The sequence below is a fragment of the Penicillium hispanicum genome (genome assembly GCF_028827665.1).
Source record: "Penicillium hispanicum strain IBT 35686 chromosome Unknown utg000004l_segment0_segment0, whole genome shotgun sequence".
NCBI lineage: Eukaryota > Fungi > Ascomycota > Eurotiomycetes > Eurotiales > Aspergillaceae > Penicillium > Penicillium hispanicum.
The window spans coordinates 2,455,354-2,478,398 of NW_026623196.1; the positions used below are offsets into that span (position 1 = coordinate 2,455,354).

At 54.4% G+C, this 23,045-nt stretch overlaps 13 protein-coding genes across 13 annotated transcripts; 7 read left to right on the top strand and 6 right to left on the bottom strand.

Annotated features, from left to right (window-relative positions):
* Window positions 1-65: 65 nt before the first annotated feature.
* Window positions 66-1,235, bottom strand: N7459_004685 (GTPase GPN2; the record flags this gene model as incomplete). The annotated part of the gene is made up of 3 exons (XM_056943869.1): window positions 66-734; window positions 797-897; window positions 947-1,235. The coding sequence occupies 3 exons, from the start codon at window positions 1,233-1,235 to the stop codon at window positions 66-68; spliced, it is 1,059 nt and encodes a 352-aa protein (XP_056800752.1).
* Window positions 1,236-1,400: 165 nt separating this feature from the next.
* N7459_004686 (WD40 repeat domain-containing protein) lies at window positions 1,401-2,622 on the top strand (the record flags this gene model as incomplete). The annotated part of the gene is made up of 3 exons (XM_056943870.1): window positions 1,401-1,410; window positions 1,474-1,729; window positions 1,806-2,622. The coding sequence occupies 3 exons, from the start codon at window positions 1,401-1,403 to the stop codon at window positions 2,620-2,622; spliced, it is 1,083 nt and encodes a 360-aa protein (XP_056800753.1).
* Window positions 2,623-2,836: 214 nt separating this feature from the next.
* Window positions 2,837-3,776, bottom strand: N7459_004687 (ribose-5-phosphate isomerase RKI1; the record flags this gene model as incomplete). The annotated part of the gene is made up of 2 exons (XM_056943871.1): window positions 2,837-3,279; window positions 3,401-3,776. 2 exons carry the CDS (start codon window positions 3,774-3,776, stop codon window positions 2,837-2,839), a joined length of 819 nt encoding a protein of 272 aa, XP_056800754.1.
* Window positions 3,777-5,450: 1,674 nt separating this feature from the next.
* On the top strand, window positions 5,451-7,192 carry N7459_004688 (NEDD8-activating enzyme E1 regulatory subunit; the record flags this gene model as incomplete). Its single annotated transcript, XM_056943872.1, has 2 exons — window positions 5,451-5,825; window positions 5,882-7,192. The coding sequence occupies 2 exons, from the start codon at window positions 5,451-5,453 to the stop codon at window positions 7,190-7,192; spliced, it is 1,686 nt and encodes a 561-aa protein (XP_056800755.1).
* A 445-nt stretch (window positions 7,193-7,637) lies between these two features.
* On the bottom strand, window positions 7,638-9,144 carry N7459_004689 (tRNA-splicing endonuclease subunit SEN54 family protein; the record flags this gene model as incomplete). Its single annotated transcript, XM_056943873.1, has 3 exons — window positions 7,638-8,089; window positions 8,141-8,934; window positions 9,032-9,144. 3 exons carry the CDS (start codon window positions 9,142-9,144, stop codon window positions 7,638-7,640), a joined length of 1,359 nt encoding a protein of 452 aa, XP_056800756.1.
* Window positions 9,145-9,317: 173 nt separating this feature from the next.
* Window positions 9,318-9,607, top strand: N7459_004690 (uncharacterized protein; the record flags this gene model as incomplete). Its single annotated transcript, XM_056943874.1, has 2 exons — window positions 9,318-9,368; window positions 9,422-9,607. The coding sequence occupies 2 exons, from the start codon at window positions 9,318-9,320 to the stop codon at window positions 9,605-9,607; spliced, it is 237 nt and encodes a 78-aa protein (XP_056800757.1).
* A 605-nt stretch (window positions 9,608-10,212) lies between these two features.
* Window positions 10,213-11,557, bottom strand: N7459_004691 (arrestin C-terminal domain-containing protein; the record flags this gene model as incomplete). The annotated part of the gene is made up of 3 exons (XM_056943875.1): window positions 10,213-10,455; window positions 10,515-11,399; window positions 11,480-11,557. 3 exons carry the CDS (start codon window positions 11,555-11,557, stop codon window positions 10,213-10,215), a joined length of 1,206 nt encoding a protein of 401 aa, XP_056800758.1.
* A 793-nt stretch (window positions 11,558-12,350) lies between these two features.
* Window positions 12,351-13,038, top strand: N7459_004692 (putative DNA polymerase delta subunit 4; the record flags this gene model as incomplete). Its single annotated transcript, XM_056943876.1, has 3 exons — window positions 12,351-12,711; window positions 12,769-12,836; window positions 12,898-13,038. 3 exons carry the CDS (start codon window positions 12,351-12,353, stop codon window positions 13,036-13,038), a joined length of 570 nt encoding a protein of 189 aa, XP_056800759.1.
* A 1,689-nt stretch (window positions 13,039-14,727) lies between these two features.
* N7459_004693 (uncharacterized protein) lies at window positions 14,728-14,973 on the bottom strand (the record flags this gene model as incomplete). Its single annotated transcript, XM_056943877.1, has 1 exon — window positions 14,728-14,973. One exon carries the CDS (start codon window positions 14,971-14,973, stop codon window positions 14,728-14,730), a length of 246 nt encoding a protein of 81 aa, XP_056800760.1.
* A 230-nt stretch (window positions 14,974-15,203) lies between these two features.
* On the top strand, window positions 15,204-15,719 carry N7459_004694 (uncharacterized protein; the record flags this gene model as incomplete). Its single annotated transcript, XM_056943878.1, has 1 exon — window positions 15,204-15,719. One exon carries the CDS (start codon window positions 15,204-15,206, stop codon window positions 15,717-15,719), a length of 516 nt encoding a protein of 171 aa, XP_056800761.1.
* Window positions 15,720-15,967: 248 nt separating this feature from the next.
* On the bottom strand, window positions 15,968-18,023 carry N7459_004695 (uncharacterized protein; the record flags this gene model as incomplete). Its single annotated transcript, XM_056943879.1, has 4 exons — window positions 15,968-16,854; window positions 16,931-17,620; window positions 17,680-17,816; window positions 17,872-18,023. 4 exons carry the CDS (start codon window positions 18,021-18,023, stop codon window positions 15,968-15,970), a joined length of 1,866 nt encoding a protein of 621 aa, XP_056800762.1.
* Window positions 18,024-19,313: 1,290 nt separating this feature from the next.
* Window positions 19,314-21,623, top strand: N7459_004696 (putative arsenite efflux transporter ArsB-like; the record flags this gene model as incomplete). The annotated part of the gene is made up of 3 exons (XM_056943880.1): window positions 19,314-19,389; window positions 19,464-21,208; window positions 21,279-21,623. 3 exons carry the CDS (start codon window positions 19,314-19,316, stop codon window positions 21,621-21,623), a joined length of 2,166 nt encoding a protein of 721 aa, XP_056800763.1.
* A 258-nt stretch (window positions 21,624-21,881) lies between these two features.
* N7459_004697 (uncharacterized protein) lies at window positions 21,882-22,801 on the top strand (the record flags this gene model as incomplete). The annotated part of the gene is made up of 3 exons (XM_056943881.1): window positions 21,882-21,983; window positions 22,050-22,630; window positions 22,684-22,801. The coding sequence occupies 3 exons, from the start codon at window positions 21,882-21,884 to the stop codon at window positions 22,799-22,801; spliced, it is 801 nt and encodes a 266-aa protein (XP_056800764.1).
* Window positions 22,802-23,045: the final 244 nt, after the last annotated feature.

Consider the following 23,045-nt stretch of genomic DNA (forward strand, 5'->3'; position numbering starts at 1 on the left):
CCCCAATCTGAATTGCGATATATGCGATATTATACATTTTTGTTCTGCGTTGGCATTTTGGTGAATTATTGCTTTCGTCGTACAGTCACCCCGCTATCCGGCAGTGGTCCCTTCCAGTTTGCCAATTCTTCATCCTCCTCGTCCTCGTCGTCGGCACCTTCGCCCATCGCTGCTTTGTTCGCCGCCTCGTGCATGCGGGCTTCTTCTTCGAGCTGCTGCTGCTCGATCTCGTCGTACTCGTCTTTTGCATCCAGCCACCGCTCTTGTACGTCGCGTACATCCGTCACACCCATGCCTTCCCGCACGGCAACCTGCCAAACCGTATCATTCGCTCCCTCTGCCGGGCCGAAAGCATAACCCGAGGCGCGATCAATGGTTCGTAGTAGGTTCATCATACTTTTCTTGTCCTCGACGGCCAGCGTCTCGAACGCGACGAGTCCGAATTCCTCGACCAAGTCAATGATCGCTGTATTGAGAGCGCCAAACTTGTCATTTGAAAGGCGGGATGATTCGGCCTCAAGGTGTGGGAGGAGGTATGTGAGGTCCTGAACCTCTGTGTAGAAATCTAGATTGAAGGGCAGGTCGTTGTAGTTTGAGAGATTATCGATTTTGGTGAGAACGTTGAGGTGGGGTAGGTCGAGTTGCAGCATAGCACGGAGAGAGAGGAGGAGCGCGGAGATATACATTGACGGGAGAGTGAGGGTGTATGAGTCGACCAGATGGATTACTATCAGCTGGAGTCCGGGATCTCGTTAGCTATTATCCTTGTTGAGAACTGGACCTGGTTTGGACGAACCCGATAGCCCAGCTTCTGGATCTGGAAGAATATGTTTCGAAGGGACGAGTGATGTGTGAATAGTTCAACCTGACCCGGGCAGTCAAAAAGAACATAGTCCTCTGTGACTCCATCAGCCAAGCTTCCAGTGTGCAACATGGGACAACAAACCTCCGAGCTCTTTCAGCCCTTCTTCCAACCAGGAGTAGTTCTCTTCCAGCTCCTCGAGCGCATATAATGTAGCTCCGTTGGGTCCCAGCTTATCCTCGTCCATAATCTCCTCCAGCGTCACCAGATCGCGCACGTCCAGCGCACACGGGTATGAAGTCTTGTCGTTGGCGGGGTCAAGGTTGACGATCGAACATTTCCGGCCGATAGCGCCAAGGAACTGGTGCATGCCATTGCAATAGGTAGACTTCCCAGCACCTGGGGGGCCAATTACCAACTGTGCAAAAGGCATCCTCGAAATGGAAGTGATTCAGGGTGGATATTGAGTAGTCGTCGACAGCTCTTTTTTTCTTATCACCAAAGCGCGGGGAAAGGAGGCGGTGAGCGGCGCTGTGGCAGAAAAGGCCCTTGGTGCTGGGAGCTCGCATCAACTTGACTCCAACACCGCTCTATCACAATGGCGTCAAGTGAGTTTTGTCCCCACAATGGCCTTCAATGCGCGTGAGTAGTATATGGCTGACCTGTCCCAGACCAATTCACTGTGGCATCGCCCCCTGCGGACGCCATCTCTGCTTTGAAGTTCTCACCGGACCCCGACTCGACACGGATTGTTGTCTCCTCGTGGGATAAATCAGTATATCTTTACGACTTGCGCGACGAAAATGGTGCAGTTGGCGAGGGAAAACTGCTGCAAAAATTTGAGCATCGGGCACCTGTGCTGGATGTTTGCTTTGGTGAGAACGAGAACGAGGTCTATACAGCTGGGTTGGATTGGGACGTGCGGAAGTAAGTGGTGGCGCCCAAGCTGTGACTGAGCTTGCGGGTTCTCTTCGCAAACAGGGGAAGGTATTGACTCGGCTAGGATCGACCTGACTACTTCACAACAAACCGTTCTCAGCAGCCACGAAGCCGGTGTGCGGAATGTTGTCTACAGCCGGGAACACAACGTCATCATCTCCGGTTCATGGGATTCTACACTCCACGTACACAGGCCTGATGCCGGATCTAACACACAATCTATTCCTGCCATCATTCCGCTCCCCTCGAAACCCTTCTCCTTGTCTCTGACAGCCACGAAGCTTGTCGTGGCCATGGCCTCGCGCGCGCTTCACATCTATGACTTGAAGGCGCTCGCCCTACTGACGGCGCAGGCAGATGGCGACACCACAGATGGCAATAAGGTGAAGATTGAGCCGTGGCAACGGCGCGAAAGCAGTCTCAAGTTCATGACCCGCTGTGTCGCTTGTATGCCCGATGACGCCGGGTACGCCTCGTCCAGCATCGAGGGCCGTGTGGCTGTTGAGTGGTTCGATCCCTCGCCCGAGTCTCAGGCTCGCAAGTACGCCTTCAAGTGCCACCGACAGACTGCGGAAGATAACGTTGATGTTGTGTACCCCGTCAATGCGCTCGCTTTTCATCCTGTGCACGGCACTTTTGCGTCTGGCGGTGGAGACGGCGTAGTCGCACTGTGGGATGGCATCGCCAAGCGCCGTATTCGCCAGTACCAGAAGTATCCGTCCAGTGTGGCCGCCGTCGGCTTCAGCGGTAATGGCAAGTACTTGGCCATCGGCGTCAGCCCGGGCTTCGAGGATGGCAAGGATGACGTTCCAGAAGGTGTGGTCAAGATCTTTGTGCGGGAGCTTGGCGAGACGGAAGCCAAAGGCAAAGGCGCCAAGTAAAGCGACGGAGTAAATAAACAAGAAGCGTTTTGATACCAGAGACCAAGTCGACCCGAATCTAATGATTTAATACATTCTCCAGCCCTGGTAGAAAAGCGAAGAACAACACACGTCTCGTCATCTTGAGTGTCCCGTCGAAACCGGGCAAACAATCTTGGTATCATCTAGGTATATACGTCGTCACATCTTGTGTCCCGCCCGGCCCAATGCCGGTCTAAACATCCACCTTGCGTACCGACACCGATCCATCCGGCATGCCAAAGTACGCCGCCACAGGCCGCTGCCCGCCCACGCCGCCGGCAGCGGTGGCCTGCGGGCCCGTTAGGCCGGAGAAGATGCCCACCTCCAGCACGCCGACGATCTCCCTGATCCTCTGCGCAAGCAGGTTCACCTCCCACACGCCGTTCTTCCCAGACCCGTCCTTGCCGCCCAAGACATCGGTGGCCGTGAGCAGCGGCTTGAACGGAGCGTCGATGAGGAAGAAGTCCTGGTCGGTCTTGCGGGGCCCTTCCTTGGGATCCGCGTTGGTGCGGATGACCGGGTTGATGCTGCCAAGCTCGATGAGCTTCGCTAGTACGCGGTAGGCGGCGATGGGGGCGACCTCGATGGGGATGTACATCCAGCTGGTGAGGAGGCGGGGCTGGAGCTTGCGGGAGTCTGCCGGGTGAAACGAGGGACGTGGTTAGCAGGAATGTTTCCATGCGAGGCGAAGTGTTGTGCTGCCAGCGCCGCGGCGTGCGGTGCCTGGCATTGGCAGAGGGAAGGGTCAATGGCTTACCAGCAACGCAGATGAACTGCTTCGCTTGCATGGCGACAAGCTTCTCTTGGAAGAGACACGCGCCGCCGCCCTTGATGCAGTTCATGTCCTCGTCGACCTCGTCGGCGCCGTCAAAGGCGACGTCCAGCACGGTGCCGGGCGGGATGGCGTCGAACTCCACGGCCGTCAGGCCGGCATTGATGATCAGCTGGCGGGACTGGTAGCCCGTCGGCACGTAGCGGGTGGCTGTGGTGTCGAGGCCGAGGGCCTTGATCGCTTCGACGACGTAGACGATGGTGGTGCCGCTACCGATGCCGACCCAGCGGGCGTCCCTCGGGTAGTGGCTTTCGACAGCGGCCTTTGCGGCAGCGCGCTTGGCGGCTTCGACGTCGCACATGGTGGATAGATGTCCGAGACGGGCGAGGCGTGGGAGAGATGGGTGGCGGAGGAGAAGGAGAGAGCGCGGAAGGGTGAGGCGGGAGGGCGAGCAGAAAAGTCGCGGGACCATGGATCTTCGTATGGCAGGATGCTTTGCCTCGATTCTGTTCGCCCGCTTTTTTTTTTCTCGTCGCCGTTGGGTCGGGCTGCGCTATAGCGTCATTGGCGTGGGTGTCTGTGGGGTTGGGTGAGTGCCGAGGGTAGAATCGCAGTGACTGTAGTTGTAGTCTCTGTCTGCGGAACAATTGCGGAATGGCCCATGTGGAATGCCACGAGGGATGATAGTGGCGAGAGAACTATACACAGACATGATTAACAACCACTATAATCACTTCTTCTCTCGCCTTCGATTCAATAGATCGAGAGCAGATCCATCCTCCCTTCTCTCCCGCAGTTCGACCGGCTTATCCCAATTGCGACACCGGTCTCTCTCCCTCGATCTGCAAGACGGTCCTTGCGGTGTCTCCCGGGGCATCTGAAGTCCCCCGCAAGTACCCGCAGGGCGTCAAGGCGTCGCATCGCCTGTTGATCGAGTCTAGTGGCTGCATTCTGCGCCCCCAATCGGACGGCTGATGGTGGGGTCGAGGGCGCTGTGAACTTGGACACTCTTACGCGTCGACACGAAGGAGAACCTGAAGCGCGGGTTAGGTTTTATTGATACAACCATCTATAAAGACAGGATCGTCTCGCATTCGCTCTTGCTCATGTCGTAATAGAATAGCCCTCCTATTCCGTGGCTTATTCCCTCTCTTTAACCCTAAAAGATACCCGGAGGACAGGCGACCGCCAGCTCCACGTGTAGATCCATAGTCGAAGTCTACAAAGTCCATTGTACCTGGAACATGAACTCATATTAAACCGTATTGCTGCTGCTGCCTTGGACGCCTCCGCCACAATGAACCTCAGCCGCCCAGCAGACCTTCGGTCCCTTCCTGCCTCACTAAATGCTCGAGATGCACCTTTTGTCTCCTAGTTAGAGGTAGATGAGGTAGATGGCGAAGAGGAAGAGGAGGCCGAGGAAGGCTAGGATAGCGACGACAGCGAGGAGGACAATTAAAATGGCGTGTTCCTCCGACTACAGGATGGAAAGAATGAGTTTCCGAGCCACGCTATGGCACTAATCTGAGGATCAAAGGTTGCCCACACCAATTATCTGACTAGTGTCACCACCTCGAAGCTTCCCAGTGTAATAAGGCTATCTGATAATGAGTGCACTCTCCGAGTCCTCATGGACTGCCGGTAAGGCAGGATATCATCGGAAGTCGGCTGGGCGTCAATCCAGTCGTCCCATTTCCGCAACTCGATAACCTGGGAATTTCTCTTTCGGAGCCTGTCAAGCTTGTGAATTTACATCTAGTCAACGATGGTGACGGTTGCAAGGTGGGAAACAAATACCTTATGGACTGATGGACTGGCGGGGCTGGATGCCTGACAAAAACGGCCCTCGAGTCCCGCTTAGTCACCGCAGCGCAAGGCGCATCGCCGTCGCAGCCTGTTCTAAGCTTCCTTGCCAGCGTCGATTGACGATAGAAGTCATTTGCAGAGGCCAGAACACTGGGAACGACCGATGACTTGATCTCATCTGCGCAGCTTCACATCTTCCCCGTTTCCCACAATCCTATCAAAATCAATCATGGCCGACTCATTCCCCGCGGCGCTGTCCGCACCATCATCCAAAGAACGCAAGTATGATCGCCAGCTGCGATTATGGGCCGCCAGTGGTCAGCAGGCCCTGGAGGATGCCCGCGTGCTGCTGGTCAACTCTGACGGCCCGCTGGGCTCCAGTACTTCGGGCGTCAGCGGTGTTGCCGGCGTGGAAACCCTCAAGAACCTCGTTCTGCCGGGAATCGGTGGTTTTAGCATCATCGACCCGGCCACTGTGACTGAAGCTGACCTGGGTGTTAATTTTTTTCTCGAAGAAGAGTCCCTCGGCAAGTCCCGGGCAGAAGAAACGTGTCGCCTCCTCAGAGAGCTCAATCCTGACGTACAGGGTTATCATTATTCAAAGGTATGCCCCATCATTGCCATCCCAGAAAAGCTAATTGTCTTACACATGGAGCACAGCCTATCACGGATCTGCTGTCTGATCCGGACTTCCTGCCCCGACATAAGCTGGTGATCATCTCTGGTCCGACTAAGCGCTCTTCACTGGGACCGCTCTGCCACAAGGCTCAAGAGCTGGGTATTCCTGTACTGTATACACACTCAGTTGGATTCTTTACAACCTTCTCCCTGCAGCTAGCAGCTGAATTTCCGATTGTTGAAACACACCCAGACCCAGAATCAACGCAGGACCTGCGTCTGTTGAACCCCTGGCCTGAACTGATTGCCGCTGCTGCGGCACTGGGTGACCTGGATAATCTGGATGACCACCAGCATGGCCATGTTCCCTATATCCTTCTCCTGCTCCACTTCCTCGAGCAGTGGAAACAAGCGCACGGGGGCAACGTGCCGGGCAACTACAAAGAAAAGACCGAGTTCCGGGAATTCGTGCGCTCGAAAGCACGTACGAGCAATGCCGAGGGCGGCGAGGAGAATTTCGACGAAGCCGTTGCCGCAGTGCTGAAGACCGTCTCGCCATTCAGTCTGCGCAGTTCGATCCGCGAAATCTTCGAGATGGAGCAGTGCCAGCAACTGACGGCGACCACGCCTGATTTCTGGCTGATTGCTTCGGCCATCAAATCCTTTTACACGGCACACGGCGTGTTGCCCCTGCCGGGATCGTTGCCAGATATGAAAGCACAGTCTGCGGATTACGTCTCACTGCAGAATATTTACAAGTCCAAGGCACGCCAGGACGTCGAAGAAGTCACTGCCACTGTACGGCAGCTGGAGTCCCAACTGGCACGCCGGGCCCTGCCGATTCCCGAGCGCGAGATCGAGGTCTTCTGCAAGAATGCTGCGCATATCAAGGTCGTGCGCGGACGAGGAATTCCCGAGATCGGCGAACACACGGATGCTGTCACATTGACGGCGATTCGCAGCCAATTCGACATGCCCGACTCATTGATCTCGGTCTTCATCGCATGCCAAATCCTTGACGCGGTCGTGAATGATATTCAAGGTGGTAACCAACCGGAGAATCGTCGTTCCGTCGATGACGATGGTCTCTGGCGTGCGCATACGGAACGTGTCCTTGCTCTGCTGGCCGGTGACGATCCGACTAGCATTAACGAAGAGGCTCGCGAGGGCATCGATAATGCCATCCAGGAGCTACGTCGCGCCGAGGGTGGCGAGCTGCACAACATCTCGTCACTGGCAGGTGGCCTGGTGGCGCAGGAAGCGTTGAAGGTTCTCACGAGGCAGTACGTGCCGCTGGACAACACGTGTGTTTTCGATGGTGCTCGCAGTCGCAGTGAGATGTATCGTCTGTGAGACTAGATCATTTGCATGCTCGCTGTGGGCTCGCATAACTGAATTATGAATTTATGACACGTGGCGTCCCTGAAGGGTTATCGCTACGAGATATGAGTGACACATTGAAGAATCGAAGCGCTCTTATATGATGAGACTTGGAATATCTATTGTAGATGCGACTAGTATGAAGAGCTGGGGTATCGTGACCGCTATCCGGTGAAGCATCCTTAGAAACGAGCATAGCTGGGCTCCCTAGTCAGCCCGGCCTAGAGCAAACCAATATTCGCTCATTTTCAGTAGTGAGATGCCAATAGTCCTTGATGGCAAAGATTGGCATCACTTTCGGGGCTGGGGCTGGGCCACAGCAAGCTTCAAGGCGGTTGTAGGCTCACATAGTGACGATAAGCCACCCTGAGTCAACCTCTGTGAGACAATGGACTCGATTCTGTGCTAGAGAGACCGGTCAACGCTTCCTCTGCTTGAAACTACCACCCCGCTTAAACCCGGTCGGAGCATTCTTTGGTTCGTATAGCTTCTCCTTCCCGAACGCTGCATCACTAACACGCAGGTAACTAATCACACCCTGGTCGACAACCGCCAGGATGACATTGCGGTATCCATGCCGCAGGCGCGTATAGAGCTGCCGCTCCATTTTATCCCCGCGCGGTGGATCCAGCGGCGTGCTTTCCAGCAGCGCGCCAAGTTGGGTCAGGGTCGGCATTGTGGTTTGTTCGCGCGTGTTCACGACAGCGATCCGGAATTCCGGGGTTGGAGGGGCGGTCTTTTTGACTGCTGTAGTGGGCTTGTAGACGTGGAGAACTGTTCGGAAGGGAGCTGCTGGGTCGAGCGAGTCCCTTTGTGCGACTCGGACTGGGTCATACCATGGGATAGTTGCGAGTCGTCGGTAGACATCCACTGCCAAAACATGAGTCATAGTGAAGCGAAGATTGAGGCAGACGATCTTACCGTAGTTGCGATGTATACCGCATCCGACGACGGGACCAGCCGCCGTGGAGGCCGTGGACTTGGGATCGTGGATCCAGTTGAAAAGAGAGCCTAGGATTCCACTTAGGCCCGCTCCACGTCGCTGCGGTGAAACGTAGGCGTCGACATGGTTCGCCTCTGATGCTTCGCTCGGCAATGCATCGTCATCCCATCCAGGCGCCCGCATAACCGTGTATCCCAGCCGCCTCAATCCGGTGAAGACAGAATACCGTTCAAGGGTTAAGCCACCCCGTCCGATGAAGCACGCGTACGCCGCCTGCAGACTCATCGGGATCAAGGTATCATTGTCAGAGTCGCTATCCTCATTTCCTTCGACAGGCCCGGTCGATGAGCTCGGCCACCTGATATCCAAGCTGCCTCTTTCCAGTAGATATAGTGCTTCCTCTGGTAACAGCCATATCCGATTCAGACGGTCTGCCTGGCCCATTGTTTTGAAATACTGCCCTTTAGGATTGGGCACATAGACGCATGCATTCAAGGAAATGCCGAGACCTTTTCCAACTGGCTTTCCACCTTCGCTTTGTGATGTTGATCGAGCGGCATCGGCGGAATTGGGCTGAAGTACGAGTACAGGCCCATCGGGTGCATATATCCCAGTCACTTTGTTTTTGGGGTTGTGAAGTCGCGGATGCGCAAGCGCATTGTGCATTGCCTGGCGCGAGGCAGAGAGGACGTCGGCTTGGAATTCAGTGGGGTTGGGTTCGAAGTCTTTCTCGCCGCGGCGGGGGAGGGTAGTAGAGCTCGTGTCGGTGAGGCTGAGGATTCGAGTCAGCATCTAGTGAAATACGTTCGTGGTACTGGAGCCATCATGAACAGAATATCTCATCTTAAATCACGGGCTTGCGGACGTACAAACTGAGGTGATTCAGTAGGCGAAAGTCCTGAGTCTCGTCGGTCAGGTCAGCCTCGACCTGGCTGCTCTCGCCTGACTTGGCGTGCACGGCATCCTCATCAGCATCCGCCATGGTGTGTTGAGCGCTGGGAAGGAGGAAAGAAGATGGCAATGATCAAGTCCGTCGCAGAAATCGCCAGATCGGCCGCCGCAAGAAAATCGGGGCTTATCGATAAGCGGCAGTCGGGGGTGATTCTCCGCGGTGGACCTTAGCCCGCTTGGAGATGCACAACGCCAACATCCTCGATGGACTCGAATCCATCTAGTCCTACGGACTATAATGACACACTCCACAAGGTAAGTGATTGGAGCTGTGTGGATCGTGAGTTTGAGCTAACAGGGTAACACAGATATCAAAAAGCCTCGAAAATGCTCTAGACACCTTCGGGCCGGCGTCCAGGCAGTACCAGACGATCCTGCAGATCTTGAAAGAATGCCTGCAGGATATTGAGGACAAGAAGAGACAAGCCCAGCATCTAGTCGTGGATGCAGACATGCTGAGTCTTGCTATGGGGTTCCTCGAAATTGGAGGATAGTGGGCAGTCCTGGAGGCGATACAGTATGACTCTGTTGATACCCAGCGTTCATTTCGTTCCGTTACATCTTTGAAGACTTTACATTCTCTTCTCATATCCGGCTTCCTGAACACTGCACCAAATCGATTTATATTCAGCGTTCACATTCAAGCCGTGCTTGGCATGGCCGGGACGGTTATAAGATATCAATCGGAACGAAAGATGGGCTCTTATACAAGACCCAGAGTAAGTAGCTGATAGATGACAGGAAGGCCCCGGCTCACCTAGACCGGGACAAAACAATTCTCAACGCTCCAAGACACCGAAAAAAAAGCCCTCTAACACCGCAATCTCAACAAAAATGAACAGGCTCCCATGAATGCCAGGCAACAAACTCCAAGCTCTATGCAATCGTAAGACATGACATGATGTGTTGTGCCTCCACATCAGCAGCAAGGCTGATCAGATCCATGACCATCGTGGAGCCAATCTCTTCGCCGGACTCCTGTGCGGTCGACCTGGCCACTGGATCTCTCGGTCCGGGTACGCAACATGGATTATGCGTACTCTGCCGGTACTTCCAGCGTGCTGCGTGCTCAGGAAAGCCCTCGTATATGGGTGGTATTTCAGTCGATAAGCAGCTTTTTCTGATTTCCAACCATCGCAACGCCGATATAGCTGAGGGCATTAGGGTCACTGGGTCGTACGATTGCTGGCAATGGGAGCATCGGGTTGTCGGGGTTCACATGAGACGCGTCTCGTGCGGCTTGCTCAATGGCTTCCATCTCCTCTTTGCAGCCGGCATGGTCGAGGGGGCAGACCACGATCGGCTGGCGGATAGTGATATCTCTCGCGGATGTTAGATGAGCCTATCGGGCGCCTTGTTAGATTGAAATGAGGTGGGTTGTGAGATACATGGTAGACCTACCCGCACTGTGAGATAGTACTCAATCTTGTAAAGACTTGCAGTCGTCGTAAACCCGCTCACGCCATACATTGGAAAGGCTGCGCGACTGCGTGGCAGGATGCCCTCTGAGTCCCGCATGTCCTTTGCTGGAAACACCAGGCCCAAGTTGGTGAGATAGCCTGATTGCGGTAGCTTGACACCTACAGACTCTGTTTTTTTCGCCAATGTCTTGACCTTGCGTTGGGGTTCATCGCCTTCGTGATTGTAAATGATCTCTTCGTCAATTCCTATGGTAATCTTGCTGATTGTCACCTTGCGGGCCTTGCCCATCCAGTCCTGATTGGGTGACAACTTGACATACACACTGACTGGGTCAAGAGGACCGTAAGACCAGCGCGGTAGTGAAATTGCCAACGTCACCAAATGATCCGACACTCGTTCTGCCGACTCGGGGCGGTTATACATGCCGAATGTTGAAAGCGTGTCATAGCGGGCAATGGGCACCGGGAAGGTGTACTTCCGTTGCTCTGTTTGCCCTTGTTGCACCATCACGACCATTTCGTAGTAGGTCTCGGCCGTCCGACTGGGCAATTGTAGGCTTGCGGGGGGCACCCGCCGTGAGGCATCGCGACCACCGCGTCCAAACGGGATAAACAAGACAAAGGGGAGATCCATGGCAATGATCTCCTCGTATTCCCTCCCAGCCGGACAGCGAAATAAAAGCATCTCCTTGCCCACGATATCTGTGATTTCCTTGCGAGGGGGAGCAAGGCGTTTCTTTGTGACGGAGTCGGCCGATGGATGGATGGTTTCGCGACGGAGGAGGGATATAGTGACCAGGGAGACATTGACAGGCGCCGAGATACCGACACTAGGTCGGATCTCAACTTTCCCTTCGACACGGGGCTGGGAACACGATGGTTAGCCTGCGGACGGAGGAGCCCAGGGGAGACACTCCACAGGAGGCGTATCGGATGGGCAGTTACCATGGTGGCAGAGATGCCAGGATAGCCGATCAGAAAATTGCCATTTGCCGGTCCTGAAACGCGCACGAACGCGGCCATCGCGATAGAGCTGTTCCCACACCACCATGGACATGCGGTGGAGGGGACGCAATGCTGTGGGGAACCTGCGAGCGAGACCGGGACCCTGTCGCACGGTTCATATGGGCTCCGACGGTGCTGCGGGATTCCAAACGAGGCGAGCTGTCAAGAGCGCGCGGGGGTCGAGAGCGAGAGTGGTGCAGGGAGAGAGAGAGGAGAGATCGGGGAAAGCTGCAGCGAGCTTGAGCACTGATTTCCTCGGTGGGGAAAGTGAAAGGCGAACCCAGCCCCATCGCCCGCGTCTAAATTGAGCCGCGACGATTGCATCACCGGAGACCCTGCGATCGATTTCGATCTGCGATGCGATTGTGAACGGCAAATCGCTGGGATTGTCTGAGATCTTCTGGACGGATTGGAAAGTCCACCGATGTGTACGCATACATAGTCCGGCCGTCCTCAACTGCAGTCCCAGCCATATGTCGTCATCTACTAGTTTCGCCGGTACATTCTGGTCGTACAATTAAGCGCCGAGGATCTATAAAGTGGAACACCATGATTGCAACGAACGTGAGATAGCACAGGCTTTCCATCCGTGTTGATAGACACATATCTCGTGGTTCAACAGAACCGTGGAAAGCATGCCGAGCGGACAACCTTGGAAAGCTCGCTGGTTGCGCCTGGCAACCCGCAACCACACCTTCGATTCTCTCTGCCACTCCGTCATCGCCACTCGATCTCAACCCGCCGACCCTGACGATTAACTAACAGATTCTCCTCATCTCCTCATCTGTCATATTCTCAGGTCTCTGTCGCTATGCCTCCTCGTCGCCGTGGCGCTGCGTCCGCGGCCGCTCAATCGACCCTCTCCTTCGGCAACCACTCCCGGGTCACCAAGCCCTCGACCGGCCCCTCTGCGATTCACAAGACGAAGAATCTCGATGCTCCGGTCTCCATCCCCTCCGATAACTCTGTCTCCGGCACCCCCGAGCCGCAGGATGTGCTTGCCTCCGCAGAACCAACAAAACCCCACGTTGCCGAACTGGCGGTCCGGCAACAGGCGGCAACGGAGCACCAGCAGCCACTGTCGGCCGAAGACCAGCGGGCGATGAAACTGGGGATTAAGGATCTGCAGAGATACTGGAAGAAAGAGGAACAGAAACGAATGGCCCCGCGGGGTGAGTTCACGAGCTGGTCGAGCCTCGCGAAGGATGACTGACGGCTTTCATTGCCAGTTCACCAACAGGACCTAGATCTGGAGGAGAAGATCCTCCGTCACTTTGACATGTCGAATCAGTATGGAGTATGTCCCTGAAAGTAGTTGGACCACCATTGGGGTAAAACGGGCTAACAATCCTTCTTAGCCGTGTATCGGAATTGCCCGGATCAAGCGCTGGCGCCGAGCCCATATGCTGAAGCTCAATCCTCCCATTGAGGTTTTGACCGTTCTTTTAAAGGGGGAGAATGTGAAAGAGCGGTCGCGCATGGATGGCTTGCTCTCGTAAGAAATGGGGGCGAGGGGAATCATACCAGAAATCCCCGTCGACCAGTTTGCATCTCATCGGGCGTTTGGGTCTATATTCTTAGCGATGTTATACCAAATCCATTTTTCTTCTACCTGATACTCCTCCCGATGATCGTTAGGTGCAGATACTCCTTACGAAATGCACCTCTAGTCCAATCGCATTTCATCCAGGGATGAATCGAATGATGCTCGTGTTGGGACCTCTGGGTAATTAGAGAATGAAGCCTTGTCCCCAGTGTTGTGTCATCCTGTCAGCAGCATTCCCTGAACGCCTTCGATGCCGATCCTGGAGTTCCTTTGGCCCGTTCTTGTCAATATGGAGAACTAGGACGTCAATTGTAGTCCGGCCAAGCTACTCCCAAGGCTCGTGTGAAGGTCTCGTTTAAAATAAATAAGATGTCAAAGGATTCATGAAATTCCCCATTCTAACAATCTACCCGCTATTGTTGCGAAACATGTACTATACCTGATAACCCTAGTTATGTAGATAGCTTGCGCCCTTTCTCTCACTCTCGCTCTGTTTCTCCATTCCGCGGAGCTATAGTATAAACATCGAAAAGATATGAAAAAGAGAAAAAAAAATTAATAATGACCAGTGCCGGGCTCGATCCGGCGGCCTCATCGGTGTTAACGATGCGAGATAACCAACTACTCCAACCGGCCAATTATTGAACAACCAGCTCTTATTTAGCTACATAAGCCAAATTCAACCGAGGAGTCACATCGGAAAAATATGAAAAAGAGAAAAAAAAAATTGATAATGACCAGTGCCGGGCTCGATCCGGCGGCCTCATCGGTGTTAACGATGCGAGATAACCAACTACTCCAACCGGCCAATTATTAATCAACCAGCTCTTATTTAGTTCCGTAAGCCAAATTCAACCGAGGAATCGTGACCGAGGTACTCCGCACTGTGCAAGTCATTCCTACAGTATGCTACACTCATGTAAATGATCATGTACACATATGGGAGTGAAAACCTCCGATAATATATAGTGAAAAGCTTAATTATCTATTTGCAGTCTTCTTACACACTACAAGTATGCATTCATGCTTTTGCCAGTGCTGATGGGATATAGGTATCATCTGCCAGTCGCAGTCCGGTTATCGACGCATAACCATAAGATATTATCGACGTCGAATATGGTTGAGCTAGGAACCGTATCATGACTGGAGTACATCGACCGACATACCGACATCGGACACATTTCCCACCTGGAGCCCTGGAGGCGACGAGCAGCTGACTCAGATTCGAGTCCATCGACAGGGAGAGAAGCCTCTCGAAAAGAAGACTGAAAAATGAGCCAGATGTCTTCCATGGCGCGGTGTCAAGGCTCCAGACGTCCAGATAGCGCCGGTGTCAAGCGGGGGCTAAATCGGATCGACGCTCCACTCGGCAAATCGGTAAAGCGGAAAGCCTCGACAGACGTTCTACCATTTCTCCTGCCTCGCCTTCGAGAAAGATCGTCAAGTTGCCTGAGCACCCAGAAGCCGAGACTGTGTGGTCCAGCCCATGAGAAATTTTATCAACGCAAAATTCTGATCGAGCCATGGCAAATGATGTCAAATCGTGCGAGGTTGACCCGATGCGGACAGCCCGGGGCTCCGTCTGGACGAACGGCAGCTCGTACCAGCCATGGACCCCGGACGGATGTCAAATTCTAGAACTTTAGTTCCTGCTGGGGGCCAGGCTCAACCAGACTCCATCAGACTCGACCCAAGGAGACCAGACGAGACCGACGAGGCCGACTGGTCGAGGCCCTGGCAGCCCCACGGGGTCAACCTTCTTGCGCGAACCGCTGGCAACGGGTCTTTTCCCCCTGTATCGGATGAGGTCCGCCTCCTCTGGAAACGCCTGAGACCGCGTGGAAAACTCAGCCGAAGTCTGGGACAGGAACTGGCCCTGTCTTGCCATCTTGCCACGAGGATCGCTCCACCAGGAACGATAAATAGGGCAGCATGTCCTCGCTCTTCTTTCTCGCTGTGTGCATTGGTACGATCATTCTCTTCGAACCAACCCCAGTCTATCTCTTTTTCTTTTCTTTCAACCCTTCCATTCTCTTGTCTGTCTGTTGACCAGACCTTCTTTCTGAGATCACTTTCAGTCATTTGTTCAATCCATTCTCTTCCACTTCTACAGTCAAGATGATCTTCTCCAACGTCTTCGTCTCCAGCGTTCTCGCTGTCACTGCGGCTGCCCTGCCACACGCCCAGCTGGCCCGTGATGACTCGTCCGGCAGCGGCCTTCAGATCGTGAACAACATGGACGCCACCGTCTACCTGTGGACGACCTCCTCCAACTCCGGGGACATGCAAACCCTCGACTCCAACGGCGGCACCCACAGCGAGGACTGGACCACCAACTCCGACGGCGGCGGCATCTCCGTGAAGCTGTCCACCTCGCAGAACGAAGACAGCGTGCTGCAGTTCGAGTACACCCAGGACGGCGACACCCTGTACTGGGATCTCTCCTCGATCAACCTCAACTCGGAGTCCGACTTCATCAAGTCCGGCTTCTCGGCCAGCCCCAGTGACTCCAGCTGCGTCTCTGCTAGCTGCGATGCTGGTGACTCCAACTGCTCCGCTGCCTACCAGAAGCCCGATGACACTGATACCAACTCGTGCTCGACCAGCGCCAAGTACACTCTCACTTTGGGATAGATCCGCTGTCCCCCCACACGTCTTTCTCTTCTTTTCCTGGCTGGGGTCCAGGACTACTTGTCATGTTACCCATGATGCGGGATTCATTCATTTTGCGATAGACGCCAAAAAAGGCTGGTTTATAGAACGTTCTTCCTTGTTCGCACTAGACTTGTATTTATGATGCTATTTGTACATATGCCATATTATACACATTGCTACCCATCAAAGGTCGTTCCCATCGTAAACAATCGTAATTCTAGATCACATTATCTGAGCTGAGAACCAGCTGAGAAATCCGACGAAACCACTATCGTGGGGACCGCATCTGGACTACTAGATGACGCGGTGGTCGGACCAATCTCGGACATGGAGGATTCGCCACCCGCCTGTGGTTGGTCCGGCGCCACCTCGGCTGTCTGTAAATGCCGGGCGGAGGGCATCGGCCCAGTATCTTGGAGGATAGTCACTGTAGGCGGTCTGCTTTGCGACGGCAAGGTATAAGCATGTTGGCGGGTTGCAGATCGAGCCGGACGTCGATCTATTAATGATAGCTGCCTCGATGGAGATTGGGACATCCGGGAGCTGCCTTCGCCATTCGATAAATCGGAGCCGACGAAGCTTGCAGCTATCGACCGTGGTGCTGGGGAGGTATTGTAGGCCTTCTGAATGTCCGATAGGGCTTTGTTTCGGAGATCTTCGGCTGGCACCGTTGGAAATGTCCTGTCGCTGAACCCGGTGTCTTCGAATTGGCTGTGTGCCTTTTTAGCGATCTGCTTGCTCATCATGTTAAAGAACCGAGCCACTCTCCTCCTACCCCCGGGATCGGGCATCTTTTCGCTTTGGTTTGTTACTGCGCGGGGGATGGTTGTCGGGATTGAAGGCTGCGTTGCGGACGTGGTCATGTCTGGGCCTGGCGCATCTGTCTCGGAGCTGCGCTCCGAGTTGGTTGAAGCGCCAGAGTCATCTGGACCTGTACAGTGGTGACATTCAGTGCATCGCTCGGTTGTTGTTGAATCCGGGCGCCCCGTTGGTGGCATTTCTTCTCTCTGTTCGGCCTCCACTTCCTTTTCATCGGCCTCCATGTCGGCAGCGAAAAGAAGATACAGCGACCCTACGACGGCGAGTCCCGTGCCAACGATCGGTGCCCACTGGCCTAGATTGTTTCAGAGTGTTATTGCGCAATTCTACCCCTATCGCTCCTCCAACACATGACGATTATAACCACTTACCAATACTCGTTATCGGCTCCGTCTGATACCACACCGGATGGCTGAAAAAGTTCATCTCACCCTTCACCAAGATCGCCAGAACTGCTGCAAAAAAGACCGGAATCTCGATCAACGTTAACCAGCCGCGCACTCGATTCGAAATCCACGTCATCTGGCGTGGAGTAGCCCCATTTGTCCCGTCGATCGGTTGCTCATCAGGCCGCTCATTCGGCGAGTCGCGATCTCGAAGGGAGAGTTTCTCCCAGTTTTTATCCAGAATCTTGATCCATGTTGAGACCAGTGAGAGGATCGCAGGGATACAGCATGCTGCAGCGAGGAGCGTGGCCGTGTTGAAGGTGAGCTCGTATGGCACCGGAATCACGTAGATGTTATTGGCGGCGCCTTGTCGCAGTGGCGAGTAGGGACCGTCTGGTCCACAGACCATGCTGCAGTTACTGCCGTAGGAGAACTTCCCCGTAGCGGCCCATTCGAGGGAGGCTGGATCATCCGCTGGGCAAGGCGTTGCCTCGAGGCGGATGAACTCGACGGTCAGACTGAGGAGCCCGGCGAGAAGAAGACCCGTCCAAAGGAAGATGATCTCCCGACCGGGATTGTTGAAATAAGTATTTGACAACCGTACTGTCGCGGGGGCTGTGAGGATCCCAATTGCGCAGAGTTGAAAGGCCCCGTAGACGTCCATATCAACGGCCCCTGGATAATGATCAGATGCTGCGATGGGAATGATCGTCTCCTGGGGACAATGTACTCACCCTTGCGATGCAGAGCCGCGAGAACAATTCCGTGGAGCGCGGCGACGGCAGGGAAAAGTAACACGGCGGCCAGGCCGGCATTACGGATCCATTCTGCTTTGCGGGCGAAGACGCAAGCCGCCATCAAAACATAGTACCTGTTACGCCAGTCAGAAGCGACGGTCATCTCGGAGTGACCGACGATGGTCATACAGAACGCGGGTGCCAGGCCCATATTGTCCGGACACTGGCCAGGCGCAGACAACCTCCAACACCTGGGCAGTGGCATTGATGGGCGTTGAGTTGGTGCTGCGATGCACAAGGATATTCCCGAGCAGCTCAGTCGGGGAGGGAATGGCGGGCATTGCGAATCATCTGTCACTCCCAACGGTCGTCGTTGAAACTATGGAAAAAGAAGAATCTAGCTTAGGGTCATATATAGATGCCAATGTTGCTTATTTGGTAAGTCACATAGTGCCATCGGCCTGACCCATCAGTAACGAGGTCGATTGAGAACATAAAAGGAGAAGGACCAGAGTCGAGGGTCAAGCCCGGGTTTGGCATCAACACCCGGGTTGAGACCAAGCCAGTTCAGCACCTACCACCTGGGCACCCTGCAAGGGCGTTCATCAGCAACAGCCTCATTTTCAAAATCCGGAGGCGGAGACCTCCGTTGGGCGGTATCACAGAGACACTCCGAGGTGTCTTCGCTCGCCTACCAATCGCTCGTCCTGCAGCGCCGGTGCAAAAGATCAACTGGCCCGCTCTTTCGAAACATGAGGGTTTGTGATGGGCTCGGACTCGGGCACTAGATACGAGGATGGGGCACATCGGAGACCTCCTGATTGGCAAACCGCGGCTGGTCGTACATATCGCGCAGTGGCTGAGCCTGCATGGCGGCTTGTTCGAGGGCGATCGAGTGGGAAAGGTCAATGGGAAATCAGTCAGATTGGAGCCCAGAGCCTCATTCCGGAGATTTGAGCTTCCTAGAAGATCACAGGATCAGAGAGGTAGAGAATCAGAGAACCAGAGTCCACGGATGGAAGATTCAAGGATGCAGTGCGGGGGAAGAGCCAAGGCCTTGGGTTGGCGACAAGCAGAGCATCTACGCTCGGAGCTCGTCAATCCGCAACCCGATTTCTGCCCGGTCATCGAGGCTTAGATTTCTCCATCCTGCATCTCGTCATAATCGGCTATCACTCACTCCAAGCCGCGATCACATCCAGGCGGATAATACCCGACGCTCTCCCCGTCCAGACACTGGAGTTTCCTTCGACTCTGCCTTTGTATTCCTGCGACGCGAAGCCACCCCGACCGGGAGAAATCAACATCGATAAGCTCGTCGACGAACGTTCTCCACGTTCTGACTCGGGGCCCACAGGAATCCCTCTAACGCCGCTCCACGGCGTGGAACTATCGACGCCATTGATTGGAACAATGCGCTGCGGCTCAACGCACCGATAATCCCAGTGTACGAGGTTTTCCCCCGTTACATTCCAAATTCCAAGCTCATGCCATCCAGTGGCTTTAGCGCAGTCAGAATCCCACGGAGCGCCAGTTTCTCGATCAGCGAGGTATTGTTCATTTCGCATGTCGTCTCGTCTTGCTGTCTGGGAGTCTCCTCACGCGACGACCACCACTCGAGGAATCCCAAAATGACGGCCGATCTCGATACCAGTCAGATCAAACATTGGCGATCGATCATTACGCTCATCGTCTTTGTTCTCACGAGTAAGTAGGCATCTGGTGTGGAGCACAATGTGCGATGGACAACTGATACCTGTTTTCGCCGTGCCGTTGCGTAGACATCGTGGTTCTTTTTCCCTTCCACGTTCGTATCTATATCCCGCGATGGCTTTCCAACAAAGCACGAGACAGCCTGGGGGCTTTGCGAATCATCCCCCGCGGCAAAATTCGGCCTCCGTACACGGAAGACCAAAGCTTGTTCGTGCCGTTGAAGATCCCTTTTAATTTTGTGACTGCGCCCTTAATCGCGGACCTCTTTCTGTTGGCAATCTTAGCCATTGGCCGGCAGGAGGTTCGTGATGGTACCATTGGTGCAGACAACATTTCGCCGATCGATATCATGGCGTTCTTCCTGACACTAGCCTACATCGCCATCTCGATCGATGCCTCGGGCCTCATCCGATATTTGGCCTTCAAGGTGCTACAAAAAGGAGGTGGCGTCGGGCACCGCCTTTTCTTCTACCTCTACGCGTTCTTTCTCGGACTGGGTAGTTTTATTGGAAACGACCCCATCATCCTATCCGGTACAGCCTTTCTTGCCTATATGACTCGTGTGTCAAGCAACATTGTCCACCCTCGTGCCTGGATCCACAGCCAGTTTGCCGTGGCCAATATTGCCTCTGCGATTTTAGTTTCTTCGAACCCGACCAATCTTGTGCTTGCCGGCGCTTTTGAGATCAAGTTCATCGCGTATACGGCCAACATGATTGTGCCAGTGATTGCGACTGCGATCGTCATCTTTCCATTTTTGCTATACATCATCTTCGCCGACGTATCTCTCATCCCGTTCTCTATTAAAATGCATGAGCTCCCCGAAGGAGCCAAAGACAGAAAGCCAGTGAACCCAAACATTCCCCACGCCCGAGGAAACGCCGAGGAGGAAGAGATCAATAACGAGAATGGCAAACTGCTGTCTCTGGAGGAGATCATGAACCCGTTCCTGGATAAAGGAGGAGCGGCCTTTGGCGCTGTTATAATGGCTGCTACACTTATTACCCTTCTCGCCATCAACGCCGCGAGCAACTCAGGTCATGAGCATCCGGTATTCTGGGTGACCTTGCCTGCCGCGTTTGTCATGTTCTGTTGGGATGTCGCTTCTGGCTGGATTAATCGACAGGAGACGCGCGAAATCGCTGCCAAGGGGCGAAAAGAAGTAGAAGAGGCACGGGCAAAGCGTGAGCGACAGCAATCACTACTCAACTCCCCGCAACAGCCTGCGCTGGATCAAGGACAGCCCGCGCAGCCTATGACAGGAGATAATCCATCGAAGATTGTGACAACTGCAGGCTGCGCTGTATGTGAGAAATCGCTTGATGCTGCCGACGCTGGTCTTCACATCGGTGCACATCACGAGAGCTGTCAAGCTGCTTTTTCCACTTCAGTGCACGATGGAAATGAGCAGTATCCAGGTGTCCAGCCCCCCAGCCCGAGCTTCAATAGCCCTCAAATATTAGCCCTCACTCCTTCCCCCGAGCCACTTGACAGAGCCTCAAGTGATGGTATAGACGCGGAAAAACGAGGATCTGAATATGAAGCAGAAGAATCACAGCCACGCACCCTGGTGTCACTGGCTGCTGATTTGTATAGGTGGTTACAAGAGACATTCCCAACCGTAACGGTGGTGGTCTCGCACATGCCTTTCCCTCTGGTGCCATTCGCGCTCTCCATGTTTGTCCTCGTGCAAGCACTTGTGACCAAGGGCTGGGTTCCCGTTTTCGCATACGGATGGGACCACTGGGTCAACAGGACGGGGACAGTGGGCGCGGTAGGCGGAATGGGCTTCTTATCCGTGATCCTATGCAACGTGAGTTCCCCCTCTGCGCGAGAACTTGCGCCTGGTCGAACAAGCTAATCAGTCCACTCTGCATATCCAGTTCGCCGGTACCAATATCGGCACCACCATCCTCCTCTCCCGTGTCATCCAGGCGTGGCAAAAGATCCACCAGGAGAACCAAATCCCAATCAGCGATCGCACCTTCTGGGCTTCCGTGTACAGCATGGCACTCGGCGTCAACTACGGCGCGTTCAGCACGGCGTTCAGTGCGTCGTTGGCTGGTCTGCTGTGGCGTGATATCCTGGCGAGAAAGCACATTCGCGTGGGGAGCATCGAATTTGCACGGGTGAACCTACCGATTATTGCGATTGCGATGGCCGTCGGGTGTACCGTCCTGATCGGGGAGGTTTACATTATGAGAAAAACGACGCCGTATGATGCGTGAGAAGATGTTCATGTTTATGATGATAGGAACACGAAGTAGACTTTTCTCTTGTTTATAAAAAGGCGCATGTTTTGCTCGATTAAACGCAGCGTTCTGTAGATACTTGAAACAAACAGGAGTAAGTCGCAACGCGAATGACGGGAGGATTTGCGTGTGATGACATCATCGCAGACAGCTTCCCCAGGTGGGCCCGGGTTAATCGATACTTTAGTTTAATCTTCTTCTCTTCCCACTCCCACCGGAGTCGCTGCATCCGCCATGTCTGACAAAGTCAAAGATGCAGCCATTGCCGAGGCCCAGAGCGTCCGGGCAGCCGCGCAGGAGGTCGCCAGATCTGGCGCGTATCTGTACCCGATCAAGGTCCGTCACCATGTCGTAGATGAGAAGCACGGCAGTGTCCAATCCAAGCTAACAATTGACCACTAGGGTATAATTTACTTCGCAACCCACAAAGATCTCTGGGGCCCCTTCGTCTCTCGGGCCGGGCGAACGATCAGTCTGGGGATGGGCGTGACGACGTTCATGTTTTTCTTCACCTACATGCCCCAGATGGCGATCATGGCCTTCACCAGTGGCCCGCTGGCCGCTGTCTCGGCCGCGCTGCTCGTTCTCAGCGAAAGCTCTACCATCACAAATCTGCTTTCGCGCTCTTTCCTGGTCGAAGATGCCCTCATTGACACTTTCGATGGCACCCTCGTTGCCCGCGACCAGGAGCCCCTCGTTGCGCAGGGCCGCCAGGTCAAACCGCGATCGAGCGGGAAAGATGCCATCGCGCGACTGGGCAAAGTCTTTACTGAACCTCTTGCGCGACTGAAGCCCCAGGCGCTGCTGCGGTCGTTGCTCTATTTGCCCCTGAATCTGATTCCCGTCGTTGGCACGGCCATCTATGTCGCTGTACAGGGCAAGCGGGCTGGACCGGCGCTGCATGCGCGGTACTTTCAACTGAAAGGCTGGAATGCCCGGCAGCGGGAAGAATGGGTGGCTCAAAACCGGGGCGCATACACTGGGTAGGTGCACATTCTCGCTTCGGGGTCAAGGGATGATACTGACGGCACTCTAGGCTTGGGATCGCGTCTGTTGTCTTGGAGATGGTTCCATTTGCCTCGATTGCGCTTTCGTTCACGAATACTGTTGGCGCGGCCCTCTGGGCTGCCGATTTGGAGAGGGCGAGGAAATAACTGGATGGGATGCGATGCCGTGTGCAATCTCCGGTGTACCAGGCTGAACCCCGACTGGGGTTCTATCCATGAAGATCGATCGGGGGGCCGATTAGATGGTTGGTACTCAATATAGCAAGAATAAATTTACATCGACTAGCCCTAAAGTGGGAATTTCCATGACCCTCGAAAGAGTCTGGGGCGAATCGAAATTCGAAAGGGGATCTAGCCACTCTTGGCTCTTCCAGATTCCCAATTCAAGGGT